Raw genomic sequence first — 16,464 nt, 5'->3', positions numbered from 1 at the left:
CATGAGGTCCCATTTATTGATTGTTGCTCTTAGAGCCTGTGCTGTTGATGTTCTGTTCAGGAAGTTGTCTCCTGTGCCAATGAGTTCTAGGCTGTTTCCCACTTTTTTTTCCAACTGATTTAGAGTATCTGGTTTTATGTTGAGGTCCTTGATCCACTTGGACTTTAGTTTTGTGCAGGGTGATAAATATGGATCTATTTTCATTTTTCTGCATGTAGACATCCAGTTGGTCCAGCACCATTTGTTGAAGATGCTGTCTTTTTTCCATTGAATGGATTTGGCTTCTTTGTCAAATATTGAGTATTCATAGGTGTGTGGGTTTATTTCTGGGTCTTCTAAGACTCTACCTAGCAGTGTTTCAAAGCAGACACTAAGACTCATAACCAAACCCTCGGCAGAGTGCAGGGAATCATATGAAAGAAGGGAAGTTAGTATGATGTGGAAAGGATAGGAGCTCTACAAGGACCAAACATATCTGGGCACAGGGTCTTTTCTGAGACTGACAGTCAACCAAGGACCATCTATGGATATAACCTAGAACTTCTGCTCGGATGTAGCCCATGGTAGCTCAGTAACCAAGTAGATTTCCAAAGTAAGGGGAACACGGACTATTTCTAACAGGATTTCAAGGGCAGGCTGTTTGACCCCCCCCCCCCGGGGAGGAGCAGTCTGTTAGGCCACAGAGGAGGACTTTGCAGCCAGCCCTGAAGATACCTGATAAAACAGGGTCAGATGAAAGGGGAGGAGGTCCTCCCCTATCAGTGGACTTGGAAAGGGGCAGGGAGGAGACCAGGGAGGGAGTGTGGGGTTGGGTAGGGAATGAGGGAGCCGGATACAGCTGGGACACAGAGTTAACAAAATGTAACTAAAAAGAAAAAAATAATAAAAAAAAAAAAAGAAAGAAAGAAGGAGAGGAGGACCTCCCCTATCAGTGGACTTGGGGAGGGGCATGCATGCAGAAAGGGGAGGGTGGGTAGGATGGGGAGGGGAGGAGGGAGGGGCTTATGGGGGGATACAAAATGAATAAAGTGTAATTAATAAAAGTTAAATAAAAAAATTTTAAAAAAAAGACTTTCTCAAGTTTAATCTGCCTGAACAAAAGGAACCTGAATTCCTCCAGTCTTGACTTCTACTGCTGAAGGCTTGACAAATATCTATGGACAGACAGTATAGTTCCCAAATATTTCTCTTTGGTTCACTTTGCTTTCCCTGAGCAGTTTAGAAGCAGGTAGTTGTTTGCAAAGTGTCAACAAAAAAAAAAATCATTTATAAAGCCTGGCTTACTTTCTCTCATCTGTCAAAAGGAAAGAAATTCAGCAATATAGTGGAGACAATTCGGCTATAAAGGCAAGGGTATTTGCTGAGCTTTAGAGAATTTATAAGAAGTAAGGTGATGTTTGCAGACCTGAAGGCCCAGAAAGAAAAGATTAGAGAAGATGTTTACAATGTTAACCTGCCAGGAAGCATCAAAAGTTCTAGAAGATAAATACCTTATGGTACTGCTACACAAATGTATCATGGTACAAATAATGCTCAAAACTCTAGTACCCTTTAAGAAAAGCACTTCTGAAGTAAAATTTCATAAATGAAGGACAATCTGGATACAGGAAGCATTTTTATCAGAGACAGAAAAAAAATAGAACTACTTTTATTATGGCAATTGGTCTTTAGAGAAACAGTTCCTGAATAATGAGCCACTAGAGTTAACAAAGAGTGTAAAAATATAGTATATACTTTAAAATGCAAACATTGAAGCTCTGCCCCTTGCTGCCAGGACCAGCAGGAAACACTGTAATGAATAAATATGAGATAGGAAGGTAGAAATGATAGAAAAATGGAGTAGTGTTTGTGCTATGGACAGTGGCAGACTGGCGACGTGATGGTGGTGACAGGTAAGAGGAACTGACAGAGGTTGATATGCTCTCATTGGCCAGTAGGGTTGATGAGATGGTGTGCAACAGCATGGAGCTTATGCAGACACTAACTCAGCCACCTTACCTGCCTTCAGGCAGCAGGATCCCTTGGGCTCTGGGCAACTTATGCAGTCTGTGCTGCTGCCTGATGGCTTGGTGATATTCTTGGGCTTTGCTGCCCTAGGGAACAACCTGATGAGTGGCATGGATCACCAGTTAAAATCATGCTGTGAGAGGGCCTCTGAAAGACTCTGCCCTGCAGACTATCAAAGCAGATACTGAGACTTATAGCCAACCTTTGGGCAGAATGCAGGGAATCTTATGGAATAAATGGGAAACAGTAAGATCTGGAGAGGTCAGGAATTCCACAGGGAGAGCAACAGAACCAAAAAGTCTGAGCACAGGGGTCTTTCCTGAGACTGATACTCCAGCCAAGGACCATGAATGGAGATAACCTAGAACCCCTGCACAGATGTAGCCCATGGCAGTTCAGTGTCCAAGTGGGTTCCACAATAATAGGAACTGGGATTGTCTCTGACATGAACGGATTGACCTGCTCTTTGATCACCTCCCCCTGAGCGGGGAACAGCCTTACCAGGCCACAGAGGAAGACAATGCAGCCACTTCTGATGAGACCTCAGACTAGGATCAGAAGGAAGGAAAAGAAGTCCTCCCCTATCTGTGGACTTGGGGAGGGGCATGCATGCATGATGTCTTTGGCCTGCGTTACCACCAAAGCCCATGTGGATGTCCACTGACATAGGAGAGCTGGCCGCATTCCTCCTCTCTGGCCACAGTTGATGGCTTCTGCTCCAGATGCAAGTGGAAAAATGCAACCTCCTTTCGGGGCTAGCCACTATGAACGTGACAATGCTCTAGTAAGTACACAGACAATACAAAATGGACTTGTTTTTTTCTACGCTTTTCTTTTTTTCCCCTTTCTTTTTATCCGTGGGGGGGGGGGTCACAGGGTACTTGGGATAGACATGGAAGACTGGAAGGTGAATGCAACTGGGGTACATAATGTGAGATTCCTATATAATCAATAACTTTTTTCAGTATAACCATTGTTACTGGCATTAAAAAGTGTTCTTTCTCCCTGAAGTTGAATTGGAAGTCATCCTCTAGTCTACTATGTAGTACACTGTTCACCTTTATCTCTACCAGGAAACAGGAGAGGAGTCAAAACTCCATCAAAATAAAAAATATCCAATTACTGTATAGTTGAGAGACTGAGGAAGCCAATGAAAGCCCTTTGTCAAAGGCTGCTTCTTCCTCCTTGGTGAACAGGTTGATTCAATCTTAGATACTTGTTTGTTTTCTAGCAAGAGACAGAAAGGGGAGGTCAAGAGAAACAAAGGGAGTTAGAGCAAGGGAAAACTAATCATTTTCACTAAAAGAAAATATTACCAGGGAAAAAGATATATCCTTAGGCCGACTCTAATAATTAAGAATATACTAAGGTATATAGTCAGAAAAATATACTTTTCCTTCCAATACCCTCAGGCCACCAAAAGCCAGCCACCGAGACAGGCAGGAGGACTAGGCTGAACTACCCAGTGCCCTGTCTTGCTACACTGTCATTCAGATCAGTGTGCAAAAGGAGAGAGCGAGGCTAGTGACTCTTTGAAGTGTTCAAAGAGGGATGCCAAGACAGAAGCCCCACTCCCCTTCCTTCTCCAGGAAAAATGGGAAGATACAGTAGAAATGGAACAGGGCTTCACAAATGGCAGGGGCTAGAAGGAGGCTAATGAACAGGCAGGAGAGCACATACTACTCACACTCACTACAGTTTGTCCAGACTGTGAACTTGGCCACCTTTACTTAAAAGTGAATGAATTACCACTGAAGAAATGATAATGTTGAGGAATGTGGTGTTGGAAAAGCTTCCGGTTTGAATAATAGTTGTGCCAGTACCCGGAGAAAGAGAAATTCCATAGAATCAAAATATTCTCAACATAGGTTACAAAATATTAGGAAAATTAATACAGTGTGTAATTCTAGTAATCTAAAATGGGAAGGAAATATTAATTCAAAATAATATGAGCAAAAATGACTCAAATATTTAAAAAATGAGTTTTCATTATAAATAAAATATGTGATTTAAACATGTGAGGATAAACTGGATTTGAGCAACACAAGCAGAAGCACCAGGATTCCACCGATAACCTGACACCTTATGGTTTCAGTGATGGTTTTTCTGAGTTTGCCGTGATAATGAGTATATGCACTGCGGATGCATTAAGGACATGCCTACTGTCTTAATGTGCTCCCTCAAGCAATTCCAACATGTGTGTTTGTCAGAGACTTTGTGCTATCTTAAAGACATTCAAAAATTAGGGTCTCTTAGAATGTGCTAGTATAGCATAAATAATAGAGGGGTGTACTGATTGCATTATAAATGTATCTACTTTTCCTTTCTTCTCTCTGCATAGGATATACTACAAGCTTTGTTCTAACCAAATGCAATCTTCTTGAGAGTTGTGATTATTAATTACATATTAAAGTGCAACTAGTCTCACTCTGGGTGGTTATTCATCATCTACCACATGAAACAGTATGTGAAATATGAATGGCACACAGAAACATATTGCATCCAAGCCCTGTTGAACACAGAGTGGGTATGAGTTGGTAAAAAGAAACTAGAAGACTGGCAGGAAACAAGAGAAAAGGACATTTTATCAATATCAAGGCTACTTGAAAAAGCATAAGCAGGAAAAACAAAAACAAAAAATAATACAGATAACTAATACTTCAAAGATCATTGTACTATGACAGACTAGCAACATAAGTTGCTTAGAAGATTTCAAAGTGGTCAGGCAAGCCTTCTTCCAAATGAAAATCATGCCAAAAATATTGCGTAGAAGCTCCAAAGGCTGTGACAAAATCCCTTTTTCGTTAATGTCTATAAGAGTTTCACCTCAAGTCTAACATATAGGGAAATGAAATGTTTGACAGCCTTTCTGATGTTCAGTAAGGTGGAAGTATGTTTGCAAACATGAATCCTGACTGACTTGCTGTGGCACGTTTTCTGACAGACGATGTTAAACAAATGTTGCACACAGGAGTTCCTCTGATATGTGTGGGGAAGAAGGAGAAGGGAGGATTCATAAGCTGTCATGGGAAATTAACAGTCTACCTTAAAAAGTTTACACATGATCATTTTAAATCAAATGCAGACAGCCTGTCAGCAAATATAAAGCAGGACGACAGCAGCAGTGACTTACTGCCTCCATCTCACCCTCAGATTTACTTCCAAGACCTGAGAAAGAATTAGTCTTCCTTGAATAACTCCACTAACAGGCCTAATCGGAGCTGTATACTTGCAGTTTCTCTATTGGAGTATCAAAAGCTACAGTAAGACGAGATCTGGAAGAATATGTATTTTAGAAGGTAATCACCAGAAATACATAGGCTGATCCATGGCCTGTGTGACCATGGATCACAAAAACAGATGTCTGCACCTTTCTTACTCTGGTTTGGATAAGGAAAACTACAGTATTTTTCCTAAGAAAATGGATTGCCATGGTGACTTCACCAAGTATTTATTGAGAACCTAGTATTGTTTCACACTAACAAAGATATAGCTTGACAGAAACTATAAATAACTGACTCCAAGAACTGCTTCATGAGACAGGAACATGAGAACACACAGCTGCACAAACTGCTGGGTTAAGCCTTTTTAGAGCACAGAGGGCAAAGAAAGGAAGCAATGAGAGAGGAAAAGAGGTATCAGAAAGTTTTCCTGAGAAGAAGTTGCTAAAGGGCATACACAAATTTACCAGGGGAAAGAAGAGCAAAACTAATGGCATGGAGAGAGAACGTGCACGGTGGAACAGAGGGTGGCACAGACAGCCACTGAAGAGTTCCATTGGAAAGAGTGCTTCCATGAACTGCAGAAGTACAATGAAAAGTTAAAGACAACCCTCTTGGGTTCTTGCCTTTGATATGATCATTCCTCTACTAAGTAAAAAGACAACGAAAAGAATTTAGATATAACAGAAACCCCAAAATGTAGGAGGCCCAGAAACCTGAACAGAGTCTTTATTACCTGAGACTATAGTAGAAGAACAGCTTTTTAAAATGGATCTGACTGGTGTCCAGCCTCCAAAACTGCCACCTCATACAGAGCTGGATGTTGAAGCCTCATCCCTGAAATTAGGCCTAACTATACAAACTTTTCAAACTGCATTTTAGGATTGGTATGATCACCAAACATGGTAATGTCCTGGGATGTAACCTGCAAACTGCCATTTAAACATTAGCTAGTCTTTGTTATTATAAATATTTTAAAGTATCACAATGCTAGGGATAAGGTTATTGTTATTCATGTACTAGGAAATCATATCCTTGGAAGTAAGCTTTTGTCTCTGTTAATTCTAAATAAACGTGTTAATTGTAATGATAAAAATATGGGAAGGTATATCAAAGTGAGGCTGGGATGTAGCTCAGTACTGACAGCCTGCCTAACACGTGTAAGGTCCTAGCATTTGATCCCTACAATCACAGAGAAAGAAGATGTAGGAGGAGGAGAGACAGGATAACTAGAAATGCAGATTACCATCCCACACTTGTTACCAAGTCAAAATGGTATTTATGAATGTATGAATTTATGTATTTCATATCTTTAGAAAGTTAGATATTGTAAGCAAAATTTGATCTGCTATCCATTCTTCATTTTAACCAACATATTTAATAAAAATTTTAATGTCTATCTTTGTGCTGATAGAAATATACCTATCTAATTCACATGTTCGTTCTGTTTAGCAGTTTTCTAACTCCCCATGTGGACTGGGGTGTGTGGTGTATGGTGTGCACACTATGGCCTTGCCCCAGCCTGCATAAGCCATGCCTGCTCCCTCTTTTGTGATGTGGGAAGTAGGCTCATCACACTTGCCAAGCTCCTCTCCTCCCCAGTAGGCTGAATTTCGTTTTTTTTCCCAACAACAGATTATTCACCCATGCTTACTAAAGAAGGTTGCTTTAATATTACCAATCATCTTTCTGTGAGAGGTTAATTCTTAGTTCTGAATAAGTATATTCATAATGACCAAATATTCAAATGACAATTCATGAAAATTTAAAACTAAACTTATAAAAGGCTTTAGTAATAGTCAGATGCCTAATATCAAAGTCAGCCCTAATATCAAAGTAGAAATAACAAATGAGAGAGACAGAGAAAGAAAGAGGGTAGAGAGAAGCTGGAGGGAGAAAGAGAGGGAAAGAAAAGATCTGAAGGGAACAGGGAAGAATAAAATCTCCCATACTGAACAGAGAGACAATGCATAGCCTATATCTAAAGGATATGTTATTAAAGGGAGAAATTGTATTTTTCTCTAGGTATGCTTATATTATTTTGATTCTAAATTACATTATCAATTTATATTTCTAAATCAGATGTAAATGGGCCCATAGCTGGACATAAACATACTTCACTGATGCTGAGTAGGCATATTTTGGGCTATAACAGTCCAAAAGACAAATGCATGTTCAGAATACATAAAAAGCAGTACAAAACTATGTAAATTCTTGCACGGAAAAGTTTTACTGATGGCATTTATATGGAGGCTATCAGTAATGTTAGCGGGTGGTGATAGAATTGCTAAGTAGAAAACTTCAGCGACACAGTAGTGGTTTTAGTACAGTGGATTGAGATTCTAATTTCAGGAATCACTGGAAGCACAGTCATGTGGGTCTGTTGCTACGACAAAACAACAAACAGAGAGAGAAGAAAGAGTGAGGGAAGAAGGGAGGAAAGTTCACCATATTAGAGGGAAGATAGGGGTGACTTTTAGTAACACTCCAGATCTGAAATGTGACCGGAGCGTCCCTCTTACCCCAATGTGGAGAAAACAATTAATGCTAAAGAGCTGCAGAAGACAGAAGTTCTTGTCCTGCTGATGGCAATCTCAGGAGTGCGGACATGTTTGAATTAAAACAAAAAAAGCTAAAAGAACATACTGAAAGAAATATATCAATCTAGACCCCGGAAGCAGCACTGTGGTCGGAACTACGGTCAGAATCAAAGAGTGTGCAGCCACCACTTAAGCATCCAGCTGAGTCTGCTTGAGCTCAGCTGATTTCATATCTCTGGGGTAGGTATTGCCGTCTAGGGGAAGATTTTTAATTAATGTAAGTCTGGTTACTTAGAGCCACATTTCTAACATTTATTCATATCTTTACTTCTTTACTAATCTTTCCAATTTTTGAAATTTCCATTTACTTTTTATAGAATTATCTGGAATTTTCATGTAAATGACTACTGAATGACTTCTTCCAACACGGTTGGAAGACACATTTGCACAGATGGGTAATGCGCATTTGCACACAGGCGCCAAGAGAGGACAGGTTACTGACTGCCTTCCATTCCACTGAGGCATTGCATCCACTGTGCAGCATGTATCACAAAACACAGTTTGAAAGACAAAAGTTAAAAGAAAAGCTTAGAATAGAAAAATATGATTTCATCTCCAAATGTTTGCTGGAAGATTAAAGGCAGTTAACACTTATACTGTCAAGTTGAAAGCATGTATTCATTGTACTCGTATGTGGGTGTTAGAACCTACCTCAGGCCTTTTAGGTCAAACAGTCTGAAAGTATTTTTTCAGAATTTAGAAAAACTACTGAGTTTCTTACAAATGCAACAAGATGGCAATATTGCCTCCCATGGGTGAATAGCACATGACCACACAGTATCATCTGCTGGACTGTCTAAGTGACAGCGCCGTTTAAAAGGCCAACATGAGCTTAGCTCCATCTGAACAAGCATGTGTGTGTATAAAGAAATCACATCCTTGTGAATGCTCAGAGTAACACACTTTTAAATATCACTGCACACATCAATCAAGTTTTCTACATTTCTCAAAGATAAACACATTGACAAAACATAAAGAATAACTATTTGAACTCTTGACATTTATATTTACTCTAAATATTACATTGTATCTTCTTTTAAAAGCAAACTACAATAACACATAACTAGTCAAATACCCAATATTAAGAAATGATTAAGGAGTTATTACACACTTTCTGAATAATGGGAATATCCGACAGAAACAGAGAAAGAAGTTAAATAGGAAAGATTTTCATGCAAGGTTAATATTAGTAAGGTTTTAAAATCTTGGAAGCAGAAAAAAAAAAAAGACAAAATAACAAGAGTAAAATCTTGGAAGCATTTCCAAAACAGGCCCTTTGTGTTAGACTAGGTTTAGACTAACATGTAATTTGCCAATGAATTCATTCTTCTGTGTTATTCTCTAAATTTGGAAAGAACAGAATGCAAATACTACTACAAAAACTAAAATCAAACCATGACTTTTGTAAGGAATCTCACCAGATCATTCATTGCTTCAACAGAAAATAATATTTTATAAGTATTATTTGAAAGTATACTATATAAAAAAATCACACGCAAGATCAACACTTCAGGGCATCCTGACTTTCACCACAGAGCATTTGCCAAATATAACTAGAGAAAATACCATCAAAATGAGCTACATTAAAATACTCATTCTACTTTTACATACACCATTGTTAGGAGGGAAAAAAAACATTTTTGCTACAGTAAACTATACTACATTATACTAATTACACTAACAATAGACCTACTCCTTAACAAGAGTTCTTCTGTACCAAGTGCAGTAAGAATGCTAAATACAATCATTTTTTTTTTCTCGAATGCCAATATCATAAGGCTTTATACTTTCCAAGTCTTTGGAAATTACAAATGTAGTTCATATATAGTTCACACACACAAATACATAAACAAGTGTGTGTGTCTGTTTATTTGGCTGTCCTGGTCTCAAACTCACAGAGATTCCCCTGCCTCTGCTTCCAAAGTGCTGATATTAAAGGTATGTGCCATTTTTCCTAGTCCTATATTTTTTTATGTCTAAATAAATTGCCTCCCCACCCCGTACTCAAGCAAAAGGCAAGCATTTCTATTCTAACCACATTGGGTACATGTTCCAATTCATACCCTTCAGCAAGGACAATTGGAGAATCACCCTGACCCCATTAAGCCCTTTGTGGTTCTTGAATCACAGTCACCTTTTCCCTTTCAATTGCATCTCTTCTGGCCATGGTTTCTTCTCTCAAATATTCAGGGCCACTTCTCTAACTGCATCATCATATCTGACTGAGAGCCAGACTTCACAAAGACCTTCCCGACTGAAACTCTCTGAAAAGCACCCAACAAAAGAAGTAACATATTGTAAAATCCACTTGACATTCGATTTTTTTTAAAAATTTTTAAGGTGTACGGTTTTAGATTCCTGAAATATAAAGACATTTGCCAGTCATGGAGATATAAAAATTAAATACAAAAAACAGCATACAAACTAATTTACTTTTTGTTAACATAAAAAATTAAAACTCTAAGTAATTTAGCCAATAGAAAATTTGTTTCAATATGTTTTTTCTCATTTAGATCATCAGGCAGAAAAACTGATTAAATGCAAGTTTTACTGGGGTTTCAATTGCTCACAATGTCTTGGTAGGCTAAGAGTAAAGGATTCAAGATAATTCTATACTCCATCTTTTTAAGACACAAGATTAACCAAAAGTAAATAGTAAAGAAAATATTAAATAAACATAAAGGGCCAGCTGAGTTAATGGTGTGGACATCTGGGAACTAGTACAATTGCCTCTAGCATCCTATGTGATTTCCTAGTGAGGAGGCTGCCACGGTTATGAGGGGAGTACGAAAATACGACCACAAGGTTACCAGAATGGAACACCTTGTAGAATAATTTTATGAGAGAAAAACACAAATGACTTCTGGGAATATATCAAACAAAATGACAGGAATAAACTGCAGTATTCTCAGAAGGGCAGTTCAATTTCCAATGTAAAACCACCTAGGCACTAAAAAGCTCACTGCCAGGTGAACAAGTTACAAAAGTGCTGTCTTCAAGAATGAAGTGTACAAAGCTCTATGAAAAGTTTCGGGAAGATGACTGATAGAGGGGAAAGGCAGCAGAGGAAAATGTTTCTCTCTTCAAATGAAGAAAGTATCTGAGGTCAATGAAATAAACAAGGAAGCATCCAGTCTAGTAACACAAATATTAGTTATTTCTAATGAACTCATGACAAATGTCATTTTGAGGAAAGTTACTTCTGAACCTCATAATCATAATGGTAAGTTATAAACAAAAATAAATGTAATCATCAATTTAAAAACTTTGGAATAGTCAGGTATAGAGTCATTTAATCTAAGTAGGAAAACCTTCCAGAATAGCAGGAGGAAGATGGTGACTAATGGGCAACAGAAAATGTGATTACAAGAATTGTCAAACTGGTTCAAGAGAGATCCTGCATATTTATATCCCCTGACAGGTAGAAGATATTCCACAGATTCACATCCTTCCCAATAGCTTCTTTGTCCAGACTTGTTAACTTCTGTTTCCCATGAAGAGCTTGCTATGCAGCAAGTTACCCAGCAAGCACCTTGGAGAGAAGAATGTGAACTCATCTTGTTTCCTTAAGCCTTACATGGAAACAGAGTCCAATAAATAACCAATAAATAACCAAAACTAAAAGTAAAGGGCCTGTGCATGAGCCAAAATATCCTGTTAAGGTTTTCCTTCTAAATTTCAAGTCTTTTACTCCTCCGACATCTTTCCATTCTTCTTTTCTGTCTCTTTTTGCCATATGGTCTATTAAATAAGAACATACGTTTGAACAGTATATTAAAATAACTACTAGCAAAGCATTAATTCATGATATAAATTAGTGTGTGGAAACATATTTATACACATGTTGATTCTAATAATTACAAATTTTAATTTATAAACTTAAGGTTAAGAGTGGACACTAAGAAAATGTTGAAAAATAATGAAATTAAAAAGTACTAAAGGATTTAGCCATTTGAAGCTTTATATGCCTGTTATTAGATTTTAACTGAAACTCAATGTGATTTTAAGGTGCAAGGTTTGAGTTTGTGCCAAGGGCTAATGTAAAGCCTAATACGGTCACAAGCTAAACGAAGAATTCACCTTGCAAGCCACATAATATTCTTGTTATTTACACTGAGATACACAAAGAAAGAACTAAAGATAAATTATATCATGTGACAAATCTTCTTCACTTCCTGTCAAAAATAAGTTACAACTCTGAATTAAAATACAAATAGAATAGGTAAGAAAAGTAGGTGTCCAAGGCACAGTAAAACAACTCTGTAGTGAAGCAGAAGGAATGCCACATGAAAAAAGGTCTTAGTTATAAAATAGGGTAAGTTCTACCTTCGATAGGGCTCATTCCAAGTTGAAATAAACGTATACACAAAGGCTCAATTCGTGTAGCAAAACTGAGCAACAAAGTACAGTGTTAAAGTGAGTTTAGAAGAGGCCTATATACTGAGTATATTCTGGTATACTCTGTTTTTCTTGAGTAATAAACAATACTAAGTAAAAATCAATTGTAATTGCAGAACACATACTAAACTAATTAATGAAGTCTTGGTATATATAAAAAAGTTTTACATTATAATTTACCAATTATAGGCAACATATATAATCTGTATCAACAAAATAAATATTCTCACTCTTCTTATTCGTATGATTCTTAAGTGAATTTACCTGCAGCAAGAGTTTTATAAAGTTAATGTGTTGTTCTGAAATACACTTCATAAAGAATTCAAAAGTTTCTGTTCTTCTACATAAAAGAAAGTGACTAAATAATGGTTCTTTACAGGGACATATTATATTATATATCTAAATCTAAAGTTGCTTTTATAAACTGTAGTAAAACATAAAATATTACATTCCCCTTATTAACCATTTTATGTATACTGTAAAATAATGTTGGCTACTATATGCACATTGCCTATAAGGTCAATTAGTATAGCTTTTATAGAAAGCAACATGAAGGTCCTCACATTAAGAAATTAACTATTAATGAAGTTAATTAAGAAAAGAACTATCAAATTATTCAGCAATTTCCATGTTGGGTACATAACCCAAAGAAAAAGTGGAAACAACTGGAATATCCTTTGACTGACGACTGGATAAAAAAAATTTGATACTTATATACAACAAAATAATATTCAGCCACAAAAATAAAATTCTGTCATTTGTGACAGTGTGGATTAAGCTGCATTATCTCATTGCTGTTCAATGTAAAAGTTCATCTCACACAACTTAAGAGAAGAATGTTGGTTAGCAGAAGGTAGGACAGATAACAGAGGGGGATAGGCAACAAGCGAGCTATGATTAACTACTTGAGAGGTAGGAAAACAAAGAACTGGTATGCAGTTATGCAGTAGGAAGGCCAAAGACAATAATGTATATTTCAAAATGAAGGATTCTGAGGCTTTGCCAAAAATAAAGGTTAAATGTCTAAGATATTTAACCCTGAGGTTCAAGGTTCTTATATGTATGAAAACATCATGTTACCCTGTTAATATGTAAAATGTTTGTTCCTTATGTATTTTCAAAATAAATTTAATGAAGCACAGTATTAGATATAGTACTGTAGCCTTCCTTAAGTTAGCAAACAGTTTTAACTGGGTCATGCACAGAGACCTTTGTTATTCACTGAAAGGCAAATTTTGCCTTTTAACCCTGGCAGAAATGTACCTGTTTAAAAATACTAAGGACTCAGAATAATTTTTTCTGAAAAACATCATGAATTTTTCTTTCCTACACTCTAGCATAATTGAGATGTGAATGTGTAATAGATTTTATTCCGCTCACCATCAGATTACCTTCCAAGAAACAAAGCTATATATTTAATTCTAAATATCATTCAGATCTCTGCAAATCACATCTATTCAGGGACTTGCTGATTCTCAAAGGATAGTGAAGGAGTCATCAGTGTAAATGAGTAAGAGAGACCACAGGGTCAGTAATTTGTTTTCCTTGTGAAGAATTACTGCAAAAATACTAAAAGCTTGCTGGCCAGAAGCTATGCTGTAAAGCTTCCTCTTTGTGATGGCAGCACAAAGGTGCAATAAGGCCACACATGGACACATAAGCAAGAGCAAGACTGTGGTCAACAAATGTGTGTTTACGAAAAACAGATGGCAGGCTAGATGTTCTCAGCGGGCCTTGCCTTACCAACTACTGAGACAGGTACAAGAAAGGAGGCGGAGAGGAGAGAATGGGTAGGACTAGAGAAGAACATAAAGAAAATCAAATCAAAGTGTCTGTGGGCTATCACTACTGAGAAGAAGGAGCTGCTGGGCTCACATTATCTGCTCTATTGACTAACTTTTATTGGGAAGCCTTACAAAATGAGACAAGTTTCTTTTTTCTAATGACTTGACTCAATGCTAGCTGAACTATTGGCATCCAACACATCAGCATAAATAATGAGAATATTGATCACAAGTAATTACATCATTGGGGCTGACTTACCTCAGTAATGGATGGAATATTACGGTAATATTCCTGGCTCCAGGTTTACAGACAAACTTTGTTCCTCCACCTTCAATTAAGTTGTCATCAGGACCTCCTTCAGGGAAAAATGAAAACTAAGATTTAGCTCACTGGAAGTTGTACAAATAAGTAAACCAAGCTTATCTGTATGAGTGTTGCATTGTCATAGAGGCCACCTCTTAAGTGACCCGAAGTACTTACAGTTATTGCAAATGATATGAACTAGTCTTTCTCTTCAACCACTTATGACACAATTATCCAGCAAAGAAAAAAAAAAAGGAAAGCCTAAGAAGAATAAATGGCATACGTTAAGTAATGGTTCAAAGTTATAGGATAGTTGAGGATAAAACTTTTATCTCTACTCAACAGTGTCTTGGGAAATTAGGGTAGACAGAGAAGGAAACAGTTACATTTAAAGCTTCCCAGGTTGTAAAATTTATGTAAATCCCATTTGCCAAAGTGTCACCAAGTTGAAATCTTCTGATGAAAGACATACTACTGTTCTTGTAATACTAGGAGATTGAATCCTGTTTATGAAAATATATAAATTATTAAGACCTTCATTTTATAATAGTAGAAAAATTATCTGGTGATTTAAATAAATATTTACATAAGTTTCTCAAGTACATTCAATAAGTAAATATAACAGAAATCAATTTGAGGGGAAAATCTCAGTGGTTAAAAATACCATGTGCTTCTTCTAGAGGACCTGGATTCAATTAACAGCACATGGAAGCTCTAAACCATTTCCAACTCCATGTTCAGGGGATCCAATGCTCTTTTCTGAACTCCTCGTGCACCAGAAACACAAGTAATCCACAAACATACAAGCAGGTAACACACACACAAAAATTTAAAAATAATTAAAAAGAAACTTATCAAGACAGTCTTAAAAGTCATAAAATGTATATACTTTAGCTCTTGAAATAACTCATTCAAAGCTGGCAGCATTCATGTTTTCCAGTAAGTGTCATCCTATGTCACTGAGATTTGTAACTGTCTTAAAGGAATGTTCCACATTGTGAGCAGGATTTTATTTCAAGCTGTTGACACATATTTTTAAAATGGATGTTTTCTCGATGCTATACCAAGTCTTAAAGCAGGTTTTGCAATGTCAACCACGACTTACATTCTTTTCCCAAATGGTTCTTAATTGGTAATTAGCTGAAACATCAAAGGGTTACAGTGCAGGAAGTACCTGCCACGTCATATGCTCTGAGACAATAATAATTTCCATCACTACTTTCACAGATTTAGTTGCAGAGAGTTTAGAATACAGAGAGCTACAAATAACTTTAGAAGGTGAGAGAAATGCTCTACCAGCACCAACTGCACCTCATGGGTGTTTGAGGCAAAAATTAAAAAGAAAAAAAAAACACCTATCTACCTAGCAATGTATCAAAGCAGACGCTGAGACTCATAATCAAACCTTGGGCAGAGTGCAGGGAATCATATTAAAGAAGGGGAAGTTAGTATGACCTGGAGAGGACAGGAGCTCCACAAGGACCAAATACGACTGGAAACAGGGGTATTTTCTGAGACTGTTGCTCCAACCAAGGACCATGCATGGATATAACCTAGAACCCTTGCTTGGATGTAGCTCAAGACAGCTCAGTATTCAAGTGGGTTCCCAAGTAAGGGGAACAGGAACTGTTTCTATCATGAACTCAATGGCTGGCTCTTTAACCCCCCCCCTCCAACACCGAGGGAGGAGCAGCCTTGCTAGGCCACAGAGCAGGACATTACAGCCAGTCCTGAAGAGACCTGATAAGCTAGGGTCAGATGGAAGGGGAGGAGGACCTCCCCTATCAGTGGACTTACAGAGGGGCAGGGAAGAAATGAGGGAGGGTAGGATTGGGAGGGAATAAGAGAGGGTGTGACAGCTGGGATACAAAGTAAATAAGCTCTAACTAATATAAAAACACAAAATTTTAATTAAAAAAAAAAGAAAAGAAAATAACCATCATAGTCTCTAAGACTTCCAACACCTCAAACTAGGAGAAAACACATGTGTTATTTCAACCATCCAATCTATGGTATTTTGTTATAGCAATCTTCACTAATAAAACAGATAAGCCTTTGCGAAAGAAAGAAAGAAAGAAAGAAAGAAAGAAAGAAAGAAAGAAAGAAGGAAGGAAGGAAGGAAGGAAGGAAGGAAGGAAGGAAGGAAGGAA

At 37.4% G+C, this 16,464-nt stretch overlaps 1 protein-coding gene across 1 annotated transcript in view; it reads right to left on the bottom strand.

Moving 5' to 3' along the window:
* The window catches only part of Exoc4 (exocyst complex component 4), an 824,181-nt gene that overhangs the window by 429,840 nt on the left and 377,877 nt on the right, over positions 1-16,464 (bottom strand). Inside the window, exon 10 of the mRNA XM_055602012.1 lies at positions 14,270-14,366. Coding sequence (XP_055457987.1) covers positions 14,270-14,366 — 97 coding nt within the window. The remainder of the gene's footprint in view (positions 1-14,269; positions 14,367-16,464) is intronic.

The sequence above is a fragment of the Psammomys obesus genome, unplaced genomic scaffold (genome assembly GCF_907164565.1).
Source record: "Psammomys obesus unplaced genomic scaffold, mPsaObe1.curated_primary_1811, whole genome shotgun sequence".
NCBI classification, from domain to species: Eukaryota; Metazoa; Chordata; class Mammalia; order Rodentia; family Muridae; genus Psammomys; species Psammomys obesus.
The sequence above is the reverse complement of the archived record's forward strand: the minus strand, read 5'-3'. Positions and strand labels throughout refer to the sequence as shown.